This window comes from Choloepus didactylus, chromosome 14, assembly GCF_015220235.1.
Source record: "Choloepus didactylus isolate mChoDid1 chromosome 14, mChoDid1.pri, whole genome shotgun sequence".
NCBI lineage: Eukaryota > Metazoa > Chordata > Mammalia > Pilosa > Megalonychidae > Choloepus > Choloepus didactylus.
The window spans coordinates 56,865,324-56,887,704 of NC_051320.1; the positions used below are offsets into that span (position 1 = coordinate 56,865,324).

A 22,381-nucleotide genomic window follows, 5' to 3' on the forward strand; every position below is an offset into this window, starting at 1 on the left:
ATTTATAAAAGCTCAAAGGGGAAAAAAACAACAATCTCAAAGAATCTGCATTTCTTAAGATCATCCTAGAACCTAACTTACAGAACTTTAATACCCAAGCACTGCCAATAACACAGTAGTAAGCTGATGAATTTATGATTTAAAAGCAAAATGCTTAGGCAGCAATACTTAATTTTTTTATTAATTTTTGAACATTTTCATTACCACACACACAAAAGTAATAATAATAAGAACACTGGGTGCTCCACCCCCCCCCACCCGTTTTTCACCTCATCCATCCACACACTGGACAAAGGGGAGTGTGATCCACATGGCTTTCCCAATCACACTCTCACCCTTCACAAGCTACATTTTTATACAATCATCCTCAAGATTCAAGGGTTCTGGGTTGTAGTTTGATAGTTTCAGGTATTCACTGCTAGCTATTCCAACTCATTAAAACCTCAAAAGGGTTATCTATATTGTGCATAAGCATGCCCACCACAGTGACTTCTCGGCTCCTTTTGGAATCTCTCAGCCACTGAAACTTACTTCATTTCATTTTACACCCCCCTTTTGGTCAAGAAGATGTTAAAATCTGAAGTCAGTGTTCAGTTTATTAATTAAGGATGACAGATACATTTGAGTATTGGTTCCTGGCAGTAGTTACAGGCTGGTAAAGTCTGAATGTTCCAATGGATGAGAAGCAAAATAGCTCATATTCAGGAAGATTTTTTAAAAGCTGGCAAGCTTTTCATTTAAATATAGCCATAACATTAGAATGGAAAGACAGAAAAACATAAAAGATCAACCTTTTGGGACTTTCTGGAATATTACTGAAGCAGAAATCAATACTGTAATAGACATAACCAGAGTCCATGCCAGAAGAAGTAGAACAAAACTGACTCCATTTAAAGAGCACAATTCAAATAATACCTTCAGAACAGGTAAAAATTGTTCAAAGCAAAAATTCTTTTTTTCTAACCAATTAACATAGTGGTAGAATTATGAGAATAGACCAACAGACCTTAACTTTCATTAAAAATTCCAGTAGTACAATTAGGCAAAGATTAAAGGAAAAAACTTATTGTCACCCCTACCTCCTTTCCTCCTAAATAAAAAGGATACTCTGGGAACCAAGATGAAGTAAATTTTTAACTGGGTTGAACCTTAAATCAAATCAACTCTTCAAGGCAAAAAGTGTCTAATTCTTGGTTTCTATTCTAGAAGGCATTCACTGAGTACTGTGAATCTATATAGCCCTTACTTAGATGCAAAATATAGTCTGAAAAAAGCTTTTAAATAGTAACTTTAACTTTGTTTACCTTATTATTATGTCCCAGTGGTGGGCCCACATACAATCTTTAATCCCGCTTCTTACCACCACCCCCTTTTTTACAACAGCCCAAGATTTTTCCATTTAAAATAGTAATCAGGCTTTTTTTTTTTTTTTCCACTTATGAACAATGGCCTTAAGAAACAAATAACCAGGCTTCAAGTTTTGTCTTTACACAATATACAAAATTCATTATTCATTCAACCATGGGAGAGAGGATAGTAGCTTTGGGGTCAGTCTGGGTTTAAACTGTAGCTCCCCACACTGTGTGACCTACTTAATCTCTGATTCTTATCTGTAAAGGATTATAACACCTACTTCCAAGGGTTGTGGACACAAAATACAGGTAAAGCACTTAAGTAACAGTAAAGCATTAACTATTATTATCTCTACATAGGAGACATCAATGCTAGAAGGTGGAAGCACAATAAAATGTTAGTACTTCATAATCTAGTTGTAGAGATAAGTAAAAACCTCTCTGGTTCCCTGTTACATAAAATACTATAAACACGACCTTATCAGTGAGACATCTGTAAGAAATCTCTCTGCAATTTTGGTGAGAAGGGATAGATTCGGTTTCTGATTGGCTAGCCAAAAGGTTAAGACTGAATGAGCTTTCAAGTCTAGCTGAAAAAGGGTCTAATATGATTAACCAGAATTCACAAATAACTTCAAATTAAATAGCAAAAGAAAATATATACATTTACAGAAGGCTCCGTAAACAATTCAAGTCAATTGAAAACTGCTCTCTGGTTGATTTACATATATTTAAGATCACACCACGAATAATTTCAAATAAAGAGTTGACAACTATATAAGAGTAGACATGAAAGCAATTCTCCACCTATGAATCCCTATTTTGTATTTTACTGCTTCAACACAATTTTTACATTCACTTAATCCTCCAAATACTTTAGTTCCACCATGCTAGGTACTGAGAATGTAACAGCGAACAAGATAAATCTCCATATTCATAGATGAGTCAACTTTAAAGCTATTAACCAGAATAGCAGGGCTGGTTAACAGCAATCAGGCCCCTTGTTGGCCTAAGGATAACCTCAGAGTGCTAAATGTCAACAGTGGCAAACCTTTCTGATGATTGCTGACTTTAAGAAGCTGAGAAAGGCATAAATGGCATACTTTTGTCTATCAAATTTTCAGATGACATAAGGCTAAGAAACACTTAGGATTTTTTTAAATGAAAATTGCATTAAAGATTAACACACACTTTGGTTCAAAAAGCAAACCATTTGAAAGAAGAAAATTGTTCATGTATGCCATTCCATCAAGAGGTGGAATTTATTTTCTTTCTCCTTGAGTCTGGGCTAGCCTTGTGACTTTGAACAGAATGTGATGGAAGTGACTGCTGTCCCAGCAGCTGCCCCTTTTGCTGTCTTACAGCCCTCAACCATCACGGAAGAAGTCAAACAACCTACTGGAGAGAAAGGACAACCCAGACTTCCACTGTTGAACACGTAAGTGAAGCCATCTTGAATATCTCAGCCCCAGCAGAATTCCCAAGATTAATGCAGCAATCAGTGACCCCAGTCAACGACCATGTGAAGAACTGTCCAAAATAGTCAGCCATGCCAAGGGAATCACAAAAATAAATCGTTGTTTTAAAGCCACTAAGTTTTGGATGGTTTGTTATAGAGCAATAGATAACTGAGGCAAGGATGCTTGCAATTTTGATAGTCAACATTTTCAGACACTTAGATCAAGCACTTTATGTGGATTATTTAATTTCATCCTTCCATAACCTTATCTATCATGAGGTAGACCTATCTACCATTAGGTAGAAATTACAATTATCCTCATTTTCTAAAGGACAATAAGAATGAGCAATGTAATGTAATTTGCTTAAAACCACAGCTAAGCTTGTGAAGGTACAACTCCAACTAGGCAATCTCATCTGCAAAAAGTTATATCCTAACATTATGCTACATTTTCTCTGCCTCAAAAGCGTGATATATCTACTAAGATGGATGTGACTCCAAAATACATTGATACAATTAAGAATCAAAGAAAAGAAAAATGATTCAGTTCCACACTATGCTGATGAGACCAAATCTAGAATATATTATTTATTTTAAAATGTATCCAGACAGACATCGATAAACTGGAGAACATACAGAAGAGTAAGCAAGAACAGTGAGGAAACAAACTGTCATGAGGAAAGAAGAAAATCAGGAATTTGGGTATGACATGAATGAATGGTCCAGAAGGCAAAACCAAGTACCAATAGGCAAAATTTAGCAAAAGGCAGATTTCATTCAACAGTGGTCCACAACTGGAATAGACTACCTTGTCAGACAGTGGGTTCCACTAATAGAGACTTAACAAGAAACCAGAGGATCACTTGGCTACTTTGTACAATGCTAATCCGTAAGAGTCTTGTTGAAATATGGCTTAGAAATTCACATTTCCTGAAACAACTTATTTCAAGATAAATATCTTTTTTTTCCAGTTAACTTTGTTCTTTATAATAGCCACCATCTTTTAAAGATTATCATGGCTAACATTTTCAAAAATATCTAGGATTAATTTGGTGAATAAGAGTTAATGCATACTGTGACTTTATACACAGTCCCCGTAACGTTAAGTGGGTTGAGAAATCATTCACTCAGCAGCAAGATATCACCAGAATAAATTATCATCTGTTTCGTCAATGCTGGAGAAGCACATATCCAACCTCTTCTTAGTAAATGATTCATAACCCAGAACTAGGCTCATAACCCAGAGCTAAACACATGATTTAGGCTTAACCCATATTTAACAAACATTCAATCTTAATTGTGGTCAAATATTTCAAAGAAAAGGCTTATAAACTGAAAATTCATCTCGATTCTAGTGATAGACTGCTCACTGGTCCTTTAGTATGATTATAGCCTGAAACTGAGGAGTAAGTATATATCCTTTATTTAGCTAACAGAGACCACTAAAACTGTTGCCAGAGCTGGGGGCAAAACCTTAATCTCTGGGCATCCAAACACTTCTTGGAGCAACAGCACAGTCTCCTAGAAATAGCATAAACTCTAAAATCAAGCAGACTTTGAATCCCACCCTCAATCATTAATTTCAAGACTTCAGGGAAATTAATCTCTCAAAGCCTTGAGTTTTCATCTATAAAATACAGATTAAAAAAAAATCTACTTCAAAAGGCTGCTATGAATATACCATTAACTGACATGATTAATACATGTGTATTTGCTTATTTGTTTACTGTGAGTCTCCCCAACCTCAAGGTAAGCTCACAAGGTGTACCCCAACATTGAGAAACATGTCTGGCACAGTGTGGGAAATGAGTATTTGTTGAATTAAGAAATAAACAAATCTTCAGGTAATCCTCAAAACTAATTTTAAACAAAAATCTCACCTCACTCATTCCAATAAATGCTTATTAAACTTGAATTTTAAAAAAGGCTGCTATGAGGTTTAAATTGGTATAAACTGACGTGCCCATCACATCATCCAACAGTCAGCACTCAAATATTAGTTTAGTCCCTTTCCTTCTCACTGGTTGCTGCTCAGTATAAGATATATGGATGTTGACATTCAAGAATCTGCTTTAGTGCTCCTGAACTTTCAATTTTAGTACTTTACTTTGGATTCAGTAATCTAAAATTTGTCTAACTAGGTGTGGTAAAATAACATGCAAAAAGCTTTAATTTAAAAACACAGGATTAAGGCCATCAAAGGGCAAAAGATAAAGGAGAAACTTTTTCCTTTAGCATTTTTTTGTTTTTTTTTTTAACTGCACACTGGTTATGAGCACTAATTATGGAGAAAGACTTCCTACTGCCCTAGTTCAAAAATCCCAGTTCACTGCTGGGACAGAGTTCCAAAATCTCCCTGGGCCTTAGGTTTCTTTTTCTGTAAAGGGGGATATTAGTAGTTGAATCACAGAGTTACTGGAAAGATTAAATGAATTAATATACAGAAAGCATTCAAAACAGAGTCTGGCACAGAGTAAGCAAAGAAGCAGCATTAATTATCATTTTGGAAGATTCAACAGTCTAATTCTGAACCACATTCCCTAACCAACATATTTGCTTTTCTTTCAGTAATGTCTAAGCTAATGAAGAAAATTATCCTAAGAAAATGTTTGTTTTACAGTAACTTTAAAATGACACCCTAACACACGACAGTGCTTAAAATGGAAATTTTTGTGTTGTGTATTTGTTACCACAAAAAATAAAAAAACAAACCAACTTGAACCAACCAATTCAGAAACCACCTTAACTCTGGACTTCATCTTAAGTGAGCTGATTTCCTCATGTTTAAAAACTACCACCTATCCCTCCCTCAAGTGTGGTACTTATGATCTTTCAAACAGGTATGCTTAAATAGTTTAGCATCAGTGAATGCTTTATACTTACGGTTTAAAACTTTTTGGGCAAGACTTTTTATATTCTTAAAGATTGAGGACACAGGAACACTTTCATCATTGGTCATCAGGGAAATGCAAATCACAACCACAATGGTACTATCTCACACCCAGAAGGATGGCTTTAAAAAAAAAAAAAGGAAACTATCAAGTGTTGGTGAGAATGCAGAGAAACAGGAAACTTCGTACTTGTTGGTTGGAATGCAAAACAGAGCAGTCACTGTGGAAAACTGTTTGGCAGTTCCTCAGAAAGTTAAACACAGAATTACCATATGACCTGACAAGTATACCATATATACTTCCAGATATATAACCCAAATAACTGAAAACAGGGACTAGAAGAGAGGTATTTGTACATCAATGTCCATCGCAGCATATTCACAAATAACCATAAGGTAGAAACTACCCAAGTGTCCAATAGATTAATGGATTAACAAACGTGGTACATACATAAAACGGAATATTATTCAGTTATAAAAGGAATGAAGTTCTGACATGCTACAACATGGAAGAACCATGACAAATACTGTTATGATTGCCACTTGTATGGAATGCCTAGAATATGCAAATTCATAGACAGGAAGTTGAATGGCTTCATTTAAATAGACAAAGCTTAGGCCAATTTCTGATACTAAAAGAGGAAATTTTATTAGCTGAATATTCTGAAGACTGTATCAAGAGAGTTCATCTTTTCAACTTCTAAATAATTAAGAAAAAAACAAAAATTAGAGGTTGATTCTACATATTATATAATGAATATTTTGCTCAAAGAGAAAAAAATTCTGCTTCTCTGGAGAACTAAGAAAATGCTCTCATTTAAAATGACAAATATTTGGGTGTTATACTAAGTGCACATATTCAGAAATAGCAACCTTCTAATATGCTTCCAGCACCCTCAGGTTTCTATGAAATGACAATGAAGGAGGGGGGCATAAGGGAGACAACTCCACCAGAAATAGGGTGGGAGGATAAGGTGAGGCAGCAAGACAGAATCAACTTGTTTGGCAGTTTTGTTTGGAATGACCCCACAGTCCCACTGTTGTCCTCTACATTAACTTCCAAGTCTCCCTTCCAATTTTATCCCTCATCTTTTCTCCTTTCAAGAAGTAATCCAATCATTATAATGTGATATAATTCACTTGGAAAGCAATTTGGCAAAAATACATTTAGTTCATAACCTTGGCAAAATAATCAGTTATGGGGAGAATATTTTTAAGAAATTCAATTGATACTTTCACACAAGATTTTTTAAGAAGTCCTCCATGCTGTTTTAAGTTTTAAAACATAATGAACTATGTCTAAATATAATCAGTTAAATCATAGCACATCACATGAACCTCCTAATATGACGCACTGCAGAAAACATTCCATTTCCAAGGATTCTTACACCAAAACTGAATCATGAGGAATCACTAGACAAATCCAAATTGAGGACATTCTATAAAATAACCAGCCAGTATTCTTCAAAAGTGCCAAAATCATGAAAGACAAAGACTAAAGAATGGATCCAGATTAAAGGAAAGGCAAAATGATAAAATGCAAAGTGTGATTCCATGTTGAATCCTAAACCAGATATACAAAATTATAGTGGCACCAACTAATGAAATTTAAAGCTACAGTTTATTATATCAATATTAATTTCCTGATATTGATAATTATACTGTGGTTATATAACACGTAAACATAAACCAAGCCATCGTTCTTAATGAAATTAAATGAAGTGATCCCCCCCCACCTTATTCTGACAACTTAATTACTATATCTAGAAAAAGGAAAAAATAAAAAAGGCTCCACTTCCCCTCTGGTGGTAATTTAATAATACAAATATTATGAAAAATAAATTTTAAAGAAAAAACCTTTTTAAAAGTGACTATTTCTGGAAAATGGGATTTCCAGTGAGTTTTGCTCTCCAATCTTCATACCCTTTTTGTACTCACCTGTGTTTCTCAAATTTCCTTATTGGGCTTGTATTACTTTTGTGTATTGAGAAATGGCTCAAAAATAGTGATGCATTTGCAAACAAAAAATGACAGTGTGGAATATTCTTAGAGAGTATACTACCAACTGTTCTAAGTATTAAGTTTAATTTTCACAAAGATAATTATGCATAAAAAATGTCATTAGCAAATAGTAAATAGCTCCAGAAAAGCAAAGCAAATGAACCAACCTCTAATGAGACATTTATGGACTGAGATTTTAAAATATAGATGAGATAACAGTCTCCTTTGACTTGGCCTCACCAAATACATAGATGGGAGAAAAGACCAAGCCTCCATAACCTTCCTCTATTTTAAAAGAGATGTTAGGAAGGTATAGACACTCCCAACTTTCATACAATCATGCACAAAAAATACTGGTGGTTAAAAGGGAGAAGATGGCAAGATATTAAGGCACAAGAGCCTTCAAATGACCCTTATTATTTTCAGTAAGTCTAAGACCTGAAATACAATTAAACACAATCTAACACCAAGCCGTTGTTCTTTTTTTTTTTTTAATTGTAAGTGATGGCCTTTTATTTTCCTGTTTGTAGCTGTTGAGCTTTCAACTTTCAGCTACAAAGCAAATAACTACAGTTAAGCCATCGTTCTTAATGAAATTAAATGAAGTGATCCCCCTTACTTTTTCTGACAATCCCCCATCACTTCAAACAACTTACATTTTATATTAAATGTGTTTCAATCTACAAATAAGATGATATAACTCAAAGGAAAAAAAATAGTAATGCTTACTATATGACCTAATGTAAGTCACTGAACTTGTTTCTTGATCTGTTAAAATGAAAGGCTACAATGGACGATTTCCAATGCTTAACCCCTAAAAAAGTCCACTTCAAATTTCATTATCCAATGTTAAAAACTCACAAAATATACCATAAACGTCATTTTAAATAATTACATCATTAATAGCAAATAATTTAATCCCAATTCTATAGCCCAATATATGAGTTCACATTTCTAGTCTTGTACAATCTCTCCTGCACAGAGAAATAAGGGAGGTGCTTATTTTAAATATTTAATTTTCCAAGAACTTGTACTTTATTCTGTAGAGTCACTGAGCCTTTTATCATCTCAGAATTCTTAAAATTCTAAAAAGGAAGCAGGCAAAGCCACCATTAATTTGTGTCTTACTCCCCCTTGTGGCTGGAGTGGCTTCCTTTCTCTATCTGAATTGCAACTTCCTCAATGCTTCCCATCAGCCAGTTAGAAAAGTGCTTCACCAAGACCAACAATGGTAAAAAAAACTAATTTAGTAGATACTGGCAGACATTTTGACTTTAAACTCTTACAAGGTTGGATTAACAGAATAAAATTTCAAGTTGGAAACAGGCATTATATGAATAAGGTGGTCACATAAGGACCAAATTTCAACCCAGATAGAGGTTAGGAAAGGTTAGATAGATTAGATAGAGGATGAATAATTTCAACCAAGTCAATTAACTGAATGCATTTCCCAATAAAAGACGGCAAATCTTCCCAATTTTTTTTTTTTAAAAAAACAAGGAATGATAAACCAAATATTTATTATCCTTGGTGTTTACTATTAAAGCCAATCTGAAGTAGGTGCTCTCTAATTTTTGTATAAAATGAAACAAAAACTATCTGCACAAAACATAATGTTGACTGAAAGCCTGGAATGTTCTAAAATGCTTGTTTTGAAAAATCAGTTGGGAGAAAGGGCTTACAAAAATGGGACTAGAAACTGCTAAGGTAAATCAGATTCAGAGAATTGTCTGCCTCTACACCATTAAAACTAGCAAAATAATCCAGGAAGAATCAATGTTTTAACGCAAATTCAAAATGTGACTCCCAAAGATTAAAAGAAATATAGTAAAAAGATCCCAGAAAGAACTGAACAGTTAAGTGAAAACTGTTAAAACTATTCTTACATTTTTAGGGGCTTTCCTCTTTCTCCTCTCCCTTAAAGCGTCTTTCATGGTTGGCATGAACCTTGGGCTGGGCTTAAATTTCTCACAATCCAAGGACCCATTTTCCAATGTTCCATTACAAAGCCATTTTTGTTTTTAAAACACCCCATTTCTGATAGTCTTTTTAACTTGCACACAGCGTATTTGTGCATAACTTCCTAGTGGGACAAGACCAGCTCTTCCATATTCAGCCAACACACAGTACTTTCTCCCTCATTCACATTCCCTTAGCTTACTGTGCACATGTATAGTTCTCTCTCTAGGATGACAAGATTTTTTAAAGAGAAGAAGCAATTTCTGCTCTTAAAAATTTCCTTAACCCTGGTGTATAGCACAGGGCATATAAAATAGTAGGTAATCAATAAAAATTAATGAGTTTAGCAATTTATTAAAATTCTCTTAAACTTTATCCCAAAACTAATAAATGATGATGCATTGAAGCAATAATGTCATAGAGGTACAAAAGAAGGTTAAGCATTATTATTTGCTACTTGATATTACCAAGAGGTGTATTAATTCAATAACTTGTCACAAGTCCTAATAAGGAAGATGCTATTATTCAAATAGAGAGGTAATAATTTGCCCTATGCCACACAGTGGGCCCAAAATTCAAAATCAAAAAGTCTTCAGAGACTTTGCTGTTATTATTACCTGTCTATAATAATTAGTGCACTTTATTTTTAAAAATGTTACACCAAGTCTTATCCCTGTGATCCACAGTAAAGAAACAGAGCCTGATGATAATCCCATCTACCAGATGGGAACAATGAAAGGGCAAATTGGAAGGGAAAGACATTATTCTTAATGAAGGGCATGATTACTCTGGAATGTTTTATTTCCAAACATCTTCCAAATACAGTATTAAAGTAATCCATCAAATTGCTGAAATGAAAAATTGCTTGTTCTAAATATACTATAGCCTGCCTACATAATAATGTCCTCAATTGTCATTCCAGCAAATCACATTTTTAAGTAATGAGTTTTGGGTAGGATTTTCAAGTGTCTCTGGGTTGAAATTTAGTTCAAACAGATTCAATGCCAATCTAAAACTCCAGGTTTACTATGTTTTAGGAGGCAAAAAATTATTTAAAGACTATAAGCTAGCAATCCATAAATCTAGAACTGCAAGGTCAGTTTTTCTCAGAAAAGCAGCTGTAATTTATCCCTTAGATGAGAAACATTTAAATCACCAGTGGATTCCTTGGTAATGTCAGTAATCAACTCTTAGATCTCAAACCTTGTGTGCAAGTTGGGAATTACCCCTACTAAAAAAAGTTTCTTACTTCTCTAATAATGTTCCCACTCAAACAATTCAAATAAGTAAAACTTCAATACAATAAGAATTGGGCACTACCCACAATTTAAATGCTGTAAAATCCTGTCAAATGAAATCCACAAAAGCTTACATGCTGAAACATTTTAGTGATCTATTCCAACGTGGATCAACAAATGTGCATGTCCCATACAACAGGATCTTATTGGTAACAATCCACTCATCCAGGTGGCTTTGTTGCCCAAAGATTCACCTTGTAGGAAAAGAATGCCAACAGGAAAAAAAAAAAAAAAAATTGGTCAAAATCTGCCTAATTACTAATGCCACATACACTTTACCATAAAATGCGAAACTAAATCAATGACAATGACAACTGCTATTCCACAGCAATTTTCATAAAGATACTCATTTTCCATTACTACAAAGAATTACTAACTAGAGAACAAGTAGAGAATGACCTGTTGTTTGAGCTGAAGGTAGTGCAATGGAAACTGCGGAGGCATGGCCAAATTGTGCAACCTAAAAATATTAAACATATCACATTCCTTCAGTATATCATCAGTGCTTCTGTTTTCAAGGTGAATGAGAGGATGTAGCCAAACTGCTAAAGTTGAAAATATCTTAGATATCAAGATTAAAATAAATTCTAAATCAAGAGTAATGAAGCAGAAATCATCAAGACATGAAGATGGGAATTAGCAATGGCTGGTACCAGGGACAATGAGACGACCAAACTTAAGCCAAAGGCTCTGTGAAGAGGATTTCAGCAACAATCAAGTAGATGGACAAAATGAAAGCAGTGTTTCAGATTAGGATGAAAACTCCATGCCATATAGAATTTACAATAAAGGTAGCGAAATCTGGAGTGAAAAACCACCAGTAGCAGTAAAAAGGTTTATAATTGAACTCTTGTCCATTCAAATTAGATTAAGTCTATCATTACCCTATCACTTACTTGCCAATGTGCTTCTGTGAGTGGAAGAGTACTACTGCTAGTACAACAGGAAATCCTAATGATTGTGGATACTAGCCAGGGGATAAATGATACAAATGAAAGTTGGCACGAATGTAAAAGGTTGGGGAACCACTGACCTAGGCAACATGGTAGTAACAGCTTGCAATCTGAAATGAAGTAAAAATTGACCCTAAAATGTCATTTAGATTAAGTCTAAAAAATGTGCTAAAATGAGGTAGTTAGGATAAGTAGTTTCAAAAGGAAGATCAACTCTCGTTTTGGACATACTGAAAATGACAGCAGTTCTAAATCCCCTAAAAACTTAAGCAGTGTTTATTTTCAATAAAGTAAAACTATCATAATAAAGAGCAATGGGAACCAGAATGAAATCACACTAAGGATCACAGGAATTTTGGAAAACAATTCAAATGTTTATGAGAGTCCCAATGAACGAGACATTTTTATTATTATTATTTAGGAATCAAAAAGCACACACACACAGGAAAAACAGTTAACACTCTCTCTTTAGGAACCATTCCTTTATAAACTGGAATGACAAATAAGCCTCTTGGAAAAATGGAGAAAATGCTCAGTATTGATTCAGGTCTCATTTCCAATGGCTGGACATTTGTAGTTATCTACAAGTAGATTTCTCTCCTGACAAGATCAGAACCAATACATGAAAAAAAGTGAATTACTGGAAAAATTTAGTTGAAGCTGAGAATCATAAAATTATATGTACCTTAAATATTTTGCTTTAGCCTAAAACAGAAAAAGTATCTTCATTTTCCAATCTGTTGGTATAGTGCCAAGAGTTTCTTCCTAGAATATGAGTCTGAATGAGTCTGATGATGGAGAAGCGTATAATCTTTACCATGTAACTTTTTAATGTTAGCTGACACAAGCATAATTTTGGTTTTTAAAAATTTCTTACTCATACACAAACACATTTTTAATAATACATGTACCAAGGACATTTAAGTTAACACTATAAATACTAATTATAATGTTTTTATACATAATATTTATAATATAAGTATACATATTTGTAATATGTACTATAGAGGCAGCACTATTTCCTATACTGGGCTTTCTTTATATACTAGAACAACTTAACAGATGTGAAAATAAGTATTTTGTTCATGGGAAAAAAACCATAAATCTCTTACAGGTTAAAGCTGCCCCAGGAGACAAACAAGTCGGAAAAAAAAAAATAAAATTAATGTATAAACAATGACTACCGAATTATGATGTAGTTAAGTTCCTACTTGAGAATCTATTGACATTAAGAAAATTAATCCAAAGAATACAGATTTCATAGACCAAATGCTCAAAATAATTGTCAAATCAAAAAACCTGATTTTCTTTATAAAACAGAAGTATTTTTATGGTCTACCAACCAACTTTCTAAGGGGCAAAACTTGTTATTTCCTTTACTTGAAATGTTTTCCATGGCCTTTAAAGTCTCCCTTCCTTAGCATTTAATAGATATGAGATAAATGACAATTTTCCCTTAATGATTTAACAAGCACCCATCTCTCCTTGCATTCTCACCTTTGCAAAATTTTTCAAAAAGACTTAACTGCAGCAAGATTCCCTGACACAAAAAGCTTGTTCTGAAAGAATGATCTAGTATGTAGTATCTCACAGATCCTTCACTTAATTTGCTGAATTAACCAAATCCCACTTAACTGATAGTTGGCTTATAGTAGGTTCTTTATTCCTACTATAATGATGCTCTTGATGAGGCTAAATGCTTATGGTAATTTTGGCTGCCCTCTGGAATGCCCTTGTTTCCATCAGCAGAGTTACACGTTTACTTATTTCTGTTTCTAAAACTATGCCATTATACTGGCTGTAATTACTTAAAATTTATGTTGCTTAATAAAATACAAGTGTGAAAAGATGTGTTCATCTGAAAACTAAGTGGAATGCTTTAGAATGACTAGTTTTTAAAGAGGAGCCACAAAAAAAAAAAAGGAAAAAGGAAAAAGAAATCACTTGTGGTAGATGAACTTATTGTAGAAAGAATGGTACATAACTAGGATTCTGAACTGAGTGCTTATCAATTACATTCTCACTCCACCATAGAAACTCAAACTGCATTTTGCAGAGGATACATTTGTAGGTGTGGTCTACGCAAGAAAGATGGTATATTATTTCTAGACCTATAGTCAATGAAAAGGTCTTGGGCCCCACATAAAAATATCTGACAAATGAATACACATCTGTGTTTCCATTTTTAAAAAATGTTTAAAGTAAGCAAGATTATTTTCAATTAAACAATGAACTAGGAAGCTTGACCTGTACCCCTACTAGGGTGTCAACAGGATTTCATCACTAAAGAAAGGGCTGATCTTAAAAGATAAAATGAAAAGCAAATTTACTCACTATAAACTTCAACTCTAGGGTGGCTTGTTTCCTCCCTTTTGTAACTCAAATGCCTCTCTGCAAGGGCTGAAAAGAATTTTTTCTTTTCTGGGTAGATTAAAACAGTTGGATCATTATTTCATGTGTGTATGTTCTTATACTTGGACTTTCCTCAAGATTTTTACTCTAATTTCAATTTTGAATCCTTTAATATTTTCCTCTTAGTTCATTTTTCTATCGTCACAGCTCACCTCAACTCTAAACACCTCCAAGGGAGAACAGGCAGGACCACTTGATAGGTAACCTGTTGCTCCTGATGAAATTGTTGGGTCATTTTCCCCCTTCCCAACAATACACCTACCTTTCCATCCCCCTACCTACATTATCTTCATTTCCTCTTCATTTACCTCAGAGATCTCCGAAACGTACAAAATACCTCACTATGTACACTACTTACTGCTTATCATGAAACCCTTTAAAAAGACTACTGAATTTTATTACCGAAAAGATTTATTCCTTTCTAGAAGGATTTGTAGTTACCTACAATGTTACCGAAGTTGTTCTTACTTAACTTTGAAATATACCAAAAGCCACATTTGGAAAAGATATGTAAATATCTATAAAGTAGTGAAGATGGGCATAATACTGCAGGAATTCTTTTGAGAAGTCCTTATTCCAAAGAACAAACTGAACAGTGATTCTCAGCTTAAAACTAACTCAACATAGCAGTTTTTAAAAGCCCAAGGCACATTTTAATTCATTCAGACTAGGGAGGACCCAAAAGCTACCTGGCTTCCCAGCTTGTTCCCTGTTTAATGATAGTTCTGTGGGCAAATCAGCGCCCAGCAACCACATCTTAAATTGTCCTGCACAAATACAAATGTAGAATAAAACAATGGAACACAGTCAAGTTAAATGAATCACTATTACGATTACTTAACTACTTTTGCCAACTATTACAAATGTTAAACATTATTTAGGGCTTCCTTTCTCATACCTCTGATAAGAAAAGGAAGCCATTCTTTGCCCTGTTATCAGTGGCTTTCAAGTTTTCAAATGAAACCTTTGATAATTTGGTGACTTGGTATAGACCCTCTGCCTCAGAAACACACACACACACACACACACACACAAACACAATTTTAAAGGCTTCTTGGGTCTTTTAATTTCTATTCATAGATTCTCTGAGTTAAGAGATCCTGTCCTATTTATAGGCAGGCTTACACTCTATCACTGCTTTTAAACAGAATCTAAAAGCTGATACAACAGAAGGAAACACAAGGTAGTCAAAGTGCTTTATCTGATTCTCAATTTTCATAACAACCCTATGGGGTGGCTATTATTCCCAATTATTTGAGCTCAGGTTTTTCTCAGACTGAGTGCATTTTCTCAGGCCACACAGCCATTAAATGGTAAAACAAAACAAAATAACAAAAAAACTTTTTACTAAAATCTGGAACTCTTTTAACATGGGATATTTGAGTATGAATTAGGTTTTCTAGTAGGTATTTCCTCATTTTTTCATTTCCTCATCATGTCCAAGAAAAATGACCCTATTTTTGGCTGCATGTCTTCATGACTTTATGCAGAAGGTGAAAGGGATCACTAGTGCTGAGACCTCCCATCCTCCCCTATTCCCTACTACCAAGAAAGCTTTTGGTCTAAGCATATCTAGCAGGAAAGACAGATTGCCTGAGTACTTGTACATCAATTTCAAATTAACACAAGGAAGAGAAAGAAGAACCCCAAGTTCTTTTGCGCAATTAAAAGTCCACGTTGTAAAGAAGATACCAGTGACCATTTTCCATGTTAATGGTCTACAACTCTTTAAAGGTAACAGAATCTCTACTCTGTCTGCTTATTAAATTGTATAAATTAAACTAAACAAATACTTGATACATGTGAATAAAGAGAATGAGTTACTAAAAAGCTCTTCAGAAAAACTCATTATCTCTGGAGGTGAGCCGCTTTCATGGGAAGATGACATTTTCTTAGATAGTATGATATAGGTGCTCAATATAACATTAAGTCTGGGTCATCAATGATGCCACCAACCAATAACATTAATTCCACAAGGAGACTGCTTGCTGATTTTTCTAAAACTTAAAAATAAAAGTTCAGAAAAAACTTGAGTAATAAAAAACAACTGGAAAAAAACACAATTGTTCTCATCACATAATTAAGACCTTAAAATGTAAGCAAATTAAAGCACATTAACACTGTTACTAATTCTAAAATACATGGCCTGAAAACCTTTTTCTCAAGGAGAAATATTAGTCATACTACACTTTATTCTTTTGTTTTAGCAGAAAGGGGAAAAGGAATTTTATGCAAGATGTTCCCAGAGTCAACACACCCTCTTTGAAAAAGATGGTAAGGAAAAAAGCCCATTTTAAAGAATGACACTGTAAATACCATATTCTCCCAAATTACCAGTGCTGCTGGCCTGATTCTATTATCCTCCTCCCTCCCCCCAAAGCCTTTCTGCACATTCATTTAACAAAACTTGAACATCTATACATGTTAGGAGGTATGAATCATACAAAGACCACTAAAAGAACCCTACTCTTGAAAAGTCCAAGACTGGAAGCAAAAGTATGTTTAGAATTTTCTAAGCCTTTTGCATGGTAAAGAAATAAGCTTCCATGTTTTTAAACTTTCAAAGTAGAAATTTCATCTAGACTGTAGAAGACGCCAGTGCTATTCTGAAGGAGGTAAACAATACAAGTAGTGACCAATATCAATTCTCTTTAACAACCATATCAACAAAGAAAAACTATTTAGAGGTTAATTTAGTCATTACCATCCACTGGTTCCAGACAATATGTATTTTTTCCTTGGTAAGGAAACCAAAAGAAAGCAAAGGTAAAACTGCTTGCTATAGTCTTCTTCCTAGAAAAATCCTCACACTGATAGGACCTTTTATACTTTGTGCATGGAAAACATGCAAATACCTACCTGGAACTGCAAATCTGCTTGTTAGTAGAGTAAATGTTAACACATTCCCTTTTATCCCTAACATTGACTTTTATCTTAAGGTAAATTATAATTTGTAATAAATCCTTTGAATCCAAAAAAAGAATTATTTGGTCTATCAAGTATAACAGCTGGGGGAAAAACACCAGACTGAAATAAATTCAATTAACCCGGACAGATACTAGAGTCAGTAAAAGAGAGCAGAAAGAGTCACCTCTTTATTGTAGAAAAATATAGCTTATTTTCAAACTTTAAACATTATTACTTAGTAAACCAAAAGATAAGTATTTGTCATTTGTCATTTAGCTTCAAGAAGAATACGGAATTTTTTTTTTCATCTTAGAATTAAAAAAAAAAGGTTTTCAAGAGGGATGCCACATGAAACTTTACCACTGTGAGCTCACATTAACTAGGAAAAAAATACTGTTCCTTAAAAAAATACCACTTAAGAAAAATACCATTTAGGAATTGAAGCAATTTCAATAGTAACTGAAGACTACTGTAAAGGAATCAAAATCATCACAGCTTTATCAAAAAAACCTAGACCCACAACCACATCAGAAATAATCCTATATTGCATATTACAGCTCTATGAAGAAGGTCCAAATATTAAGGATAATCATCATTTAGTGAAACCACTTTAAATATTATTCCCAAAACACCTGGTTTCCTAAAAAGGGAAAGTTTTAATATATAAAAGATGCTGTATGCTAACTGATTGAATCTGCTATCAGTTATCCTCAAATTAAAACTTCTCTGGATGAGAAAATCATCATTTGTAAGAAATCAGATTAAAATAAGTCAACATGCAATGTTTAATTCTTTTAAGCTTTTAAAGAGCAGCACAGTGCTTCAACGGAGCAAGTACTGAATGCTTAAATACTTCCCGACTGAACCTGGAAAATAAGCTTGACATACATTCATAACCTTTTTTTTATCATGGCTGTCGTTCTAAGTCGGCTTCCAACACTTGCAGGAAGAGGTAAGGGCAACAGTGATGTCAGTCTTCTGCATGGTTGACTCATTACATTAACATTATAGTAGCTGATACAGGAAGGAGTACTATATCCATAATGAATCTCCTATTACATTTCTCCTACATAAAGTAAGATTAAGTAAAATTCCTTTGTCCGTATATGCACATTTAAGAAAATTAGCTCTAAAACTACAACTATATATAGTTGTACTATAACCATAAATGAAACAGTAACGTTCAGTTTATCTTTTCATTTTGTACAAAAGATTGCCAGCCTCTTATTTTTAGCAAAAATTGAACTGATTATTGTTGCGTTTATTTTATACAATCTTATCTATAATTGTTTTAATATCTTTTAGTTATGACATCCTGAAGACTTCTAAATTTGAACACTCAACTTTTAAAAGGAAAAGAAAAATCAGAGAAAGAAAAAGTTGAGAGTAATGTAACTGATACCCATTATAGCAACCCTATATTACAGCGAAGCTAGACTTAATTCTCACCAGTACGTCGTTGCAGATATCTCTGAGCTCGGTCTCAATTTTCTCTCTGTATTCTCGAGCCATCTGCTGTTTTTTCTCAGCACCTTCCGTCTTTTGCTCAATACTTGAGACGACCCTCCAAGATGACCTACGAGCTCCTACAACATTTTTATAAGCAACTGAGAGAAGATTCCTCTCCTCATTGGATAATTCAGCTCCTTGCTCAGTTACAGACTTCATGCAGGCTGCCATGTCATCATATCGCTCAGCCTGCTCGGCCAGTTTGGCCTTCTGCACCAGCTCATTTTTATCCATGACTTGATGTTCTGCAGAGAAAAAAAGAGTACCATTTAGGTATTTTTTTCAGCAACAGATTCAAAATTATACCTGTTGTATATAAACTACATTAACACCTCAAACCTACTCGTCTATGGAAAATAGTCACACGAGGAAATAAAATGCATTTTCACAAAATGGTGATCAGAAATAGGAAAAAAACAAAACAAAAAAACCATACTCAATGTGGAGGTAAATTTTAAGCCTTACTGACACTAACATCAATTCAGCAAAACTAAAATTGCATTACCTCATCTTTGTTCAGAAGCTCCTAATTTCACATAAGGTCAAAGCACATTTGGTCAAGAGGCTGCCTGAACAACCAGCCCTTATCTTGCTTGGCCAGGATCTCAACTCCAGTTTCCAACATCACTACTGATCCAAAAGTAAGCATCTTTCATCCTTTAGGAAAAAGAATGTCTACAAAGAACATTACAATTTCTATCATGCTCCCAGAATCAGGATTCATTTTAATTTAATGTAATTCATCTTTTTACTCTCATTTACACCTACTTCTTGTCAGGAGAATTTATGCTTAAATTTTAGTTGGTAATACCCTTACCCAAATTTACAGGATCTTAAAAAAATTTGTCAGCTGAGAATTTTCTGGGAAAAATGACCAAATTCCTTGTTCTAAGGTACTTTGAATGGAAAGCATAACCACCAAGGATTAATATCTGTGACCCTAAGGCCTCATCTATACCCTGTGCCTTGTTATTTACACCCATCCAGATTTATAAAATATATTCATCAGTCCTGGAACTTCAATGCTTACTCATCTGGGAACATTAAGATGTTATACTGGAAACACACTATCTATAAGTGTTTGCAATATCACTGTTCCAGTTTAAATGTAGACTATTGCCTGTAGTTTCTAGTAGTACACTTTAATAGAATGTTATCCCTCAAGTTGCCCTTTACCATGAGTTCCCAATCCAACTCTTTCCTTTCTTTTAAAGCTCCCTTGGACTGTTCCATATACCCTTCTCCTACACTTCTCTTTAAAGATATCCTTTTGAAAGTGCTAAATAATACAGAAAGATACCAAACAATTTTAAAGAAAAATGTACAACCCAAAATGCACTATCAATTTAAAAGGTGAACACAAGAGCTACTGTCATGTAACAAGGGAACTGGCTCCCCAATATTATACCTTTATTTTCCCAAGGAAATCCACAATACTAATTTTTCCCCCCTCAAAATCAGAACAGGACCCTAGTACTTAAAGAAGTAATCAGCCAGCAGAGATAAGGCGTGTATCTTTTATGGAGTAAACTAAAATTCGTGATCGCTTATTTCCCCCCCGACTCCGCAAATTAATTTTTCCCCTGGGAACTCAGAAACACTCACTGGTTAATGCTGCTTCTAATGAAAAATTATTTTAAACCAGTACAAAGGTTTTTCTCCCCAACCCCTCCAGTACAAGGGGAAGTGGATTAGGTTTCTCACAGAAGCTGAGTGCTCCAAGACCTCGCCTCTATACTGCGGAGAACGCGCCGCGCCCATTTAACCCTCAACCGACTGAAGACATCGAGATGGATGAAACGAAAACCCGCAGACCGTGCCTTTAAAGTGGAAATCCTTCCGTTCGCGCTATCCGCCGCCGCCACCCCCTCCTCCTTCCTTGGCTCCGCCCAAGCTGGTGCCTCCTCACTAGTCCCCGACGCTCCCTCTTTGTCATGGCGGATCTGTGTCAAGGAGCCCAACCTACAGCTCAGCGTTAACACCCCACGCCCCAGCAAAAGGGAGGGGCGGCCCGCGCCCCCGCCCGAGGGAGGGGGACAACGCCCGCACAAGCGAAACCCTCCGACACCCGCCGCCGACACATCCCACTCTCCCACCCGGCGTCTTCCCGGCCACAGGCCTCTACGGGTGCCCATTTGGTCTATAAGGGCCCGACAGCTGCAGCAGGTGGGGGAGGGGGAGAAGAGGGAACCACACCCAGCCGAGCTGGGCCTCCACCGGCTGTTATGCTCAGGCTTACCAGCCGCGTAAAGCAGGATATTCGTCTAAAAACGAAAGCAAGGCCCCTCTAGTTCCAGCCCATCCGGAAGAAAGGCGAGAGACGGCAACCCGCGCGGCCTTTCCACCCCCACCCGGCTTCGGAGCCCCCATCAGAACCTCCCCCATCCATTCACAAATAAAGTCCCAGCCCCACCGGAAAATTTAACTCCTTTCTCCCACCGATGAACCCAGGAAACAGCCCTAGGTCCCAGGCGAGCCCCACCCCAAACCTTTCATATCCGTGGTCTCGCCCTGGGTCTACCTGGCGGGCACCTCCGAGCAGGCCTCCTCCCTCCCTCCGAGCTGCTCTGCGGCCCCCGGCCCCTCCCCGCCGCGCCGCCGCCTACCGGGGTGGGGAGGGCTGGGTCCCGCCGCCGCAGCGCCGAGCGCGGAGGCTGCGCCGAGGAGAAAGGGACGGAGAATGGAGAGGGGGAGGAGAAGCAGCAGCAGGGGAGGGGGGAGAGGCGAGCAGGGGAGCCGGAGAGGGGAGGGGGCGGCCTCACCTGCGCCACTGCAATGCCCGCAGCCGCTGAGGCATTATCTCAGGAGGAAGCGGGGACAAGGACTGGGGATTTGGGGGTCACAGAGACGAGGGATGGGAACGGATCGGGGTCAGTGATGCCACGGCGATAACTCGCCCACCCTGGGGATCCGGCGACCGGGAGAGACCCTCGGGACCTCGCGTCTGGGCGCGTTTTCTACCCCCGGGGAATGGGAATGGGGGACGCGAGCCCATCCCGGCGAGGTCGTTGATCCGGAAGCAAGTAGCCAGAGGCAGCCGCGAGCCGCCCGCCCGAGTCCAGCGGAAGAGAAGCCGCCGCCCGTCTCCGCCTGAGGAGACTCCGCCTCAGCCCAGCGCCACTACCGCCGGACGAGCCGGGGTGAGGGGCTGTAGAGTGGGGAGGACTCCCACGCTTTCGAAAGGCAGGTCTGGGCCAGGAAAGAGTGGGGCGAGGCGGCAGCGGCCGGGTCCCTTACCTGTATCTGGAGTAGGAGGCGGCGGACACACCGGGCTCGGCAGTCTCTGGGCGGCGGCCGCAGCGAGGCTGAGACTCTGTCCGTGGATCTAGCTGCTCACAGGCTACAGCCGCTCCGCAGACACGGGGTTTCCTCCAATCACCAGCCCCGGCAGCAGGGGCACCACACGCACGATGACGTCAAACGCTGCTATGGCAACCGTTGATTGGTGCCCACAGCCCTAAAGACCCAGCGCAACCGCCGCTCCCTAGCGCGCGCGCCCTCCCTGCCCGCGCTAAAGGGCGAGTGCAGATGAGAGCGTGTCCTCTCCCACTACCTACACTTCTTCCCCTTGCGTTCAGCTCCCAACTTCTCAACTTTTGTCCCAAGTGCACCTGGACTGGAGGCTTCTTTTCTTTCCTGCC

General features: G+C 36.9%; 1 protein-coding gene and 1 long non-coding RNA gene across 3 annotated transcripts in view; both read right to left on the reverse strand.

Annotated features, from left to right (window-relative positions):
- YWHAZ (tyrosine 3-monooxygenase/tryptophan 5-monooxygenase activation protein zeta) overlaps positions 1–22,176 on the reverse strand; it is a 28,473-nt gene extending 6,297 nt beyond the window's left edge. The window contains exons 1-2 of one of the 2 annotated variants that reach the window (XM_037802567.1): positions 21,978–22,176; positions 18,681–18,985 (exon numbers count right to left, since the gene is read on the reverse strand). In XM_037802567.1, the coding sequence (XP_037658495.1) occupies positions 18,681–18,974 (294 nt within the window). In that variant the 5' untranslated portion in view covers positions 18,975–18,985; positions 21,978–22,176. Of the gene's footprint in view, positions 1–18,680; positions 18,986–19,245; positions 19,398–21,977 lie in introns of those variants that run through there. The other variant, XM_037802568.1, reaches the window with a different exon arrangement.
- Positions 1,390–18,674, reverse strand: LOC119508770. The gene is made up of 2 exons (XR_005211588.1): positions 11,034–18,674; positions 1,390–5,824 (listed from the first exon to the last, which is right to left on the reverse strand). It is a non-coding gene; the product is annotated as an uncharacterized LOC119508770 (long non-coding RNA).
- Positions 22,177–22,381: the final 205 nt, after the last annotated feature.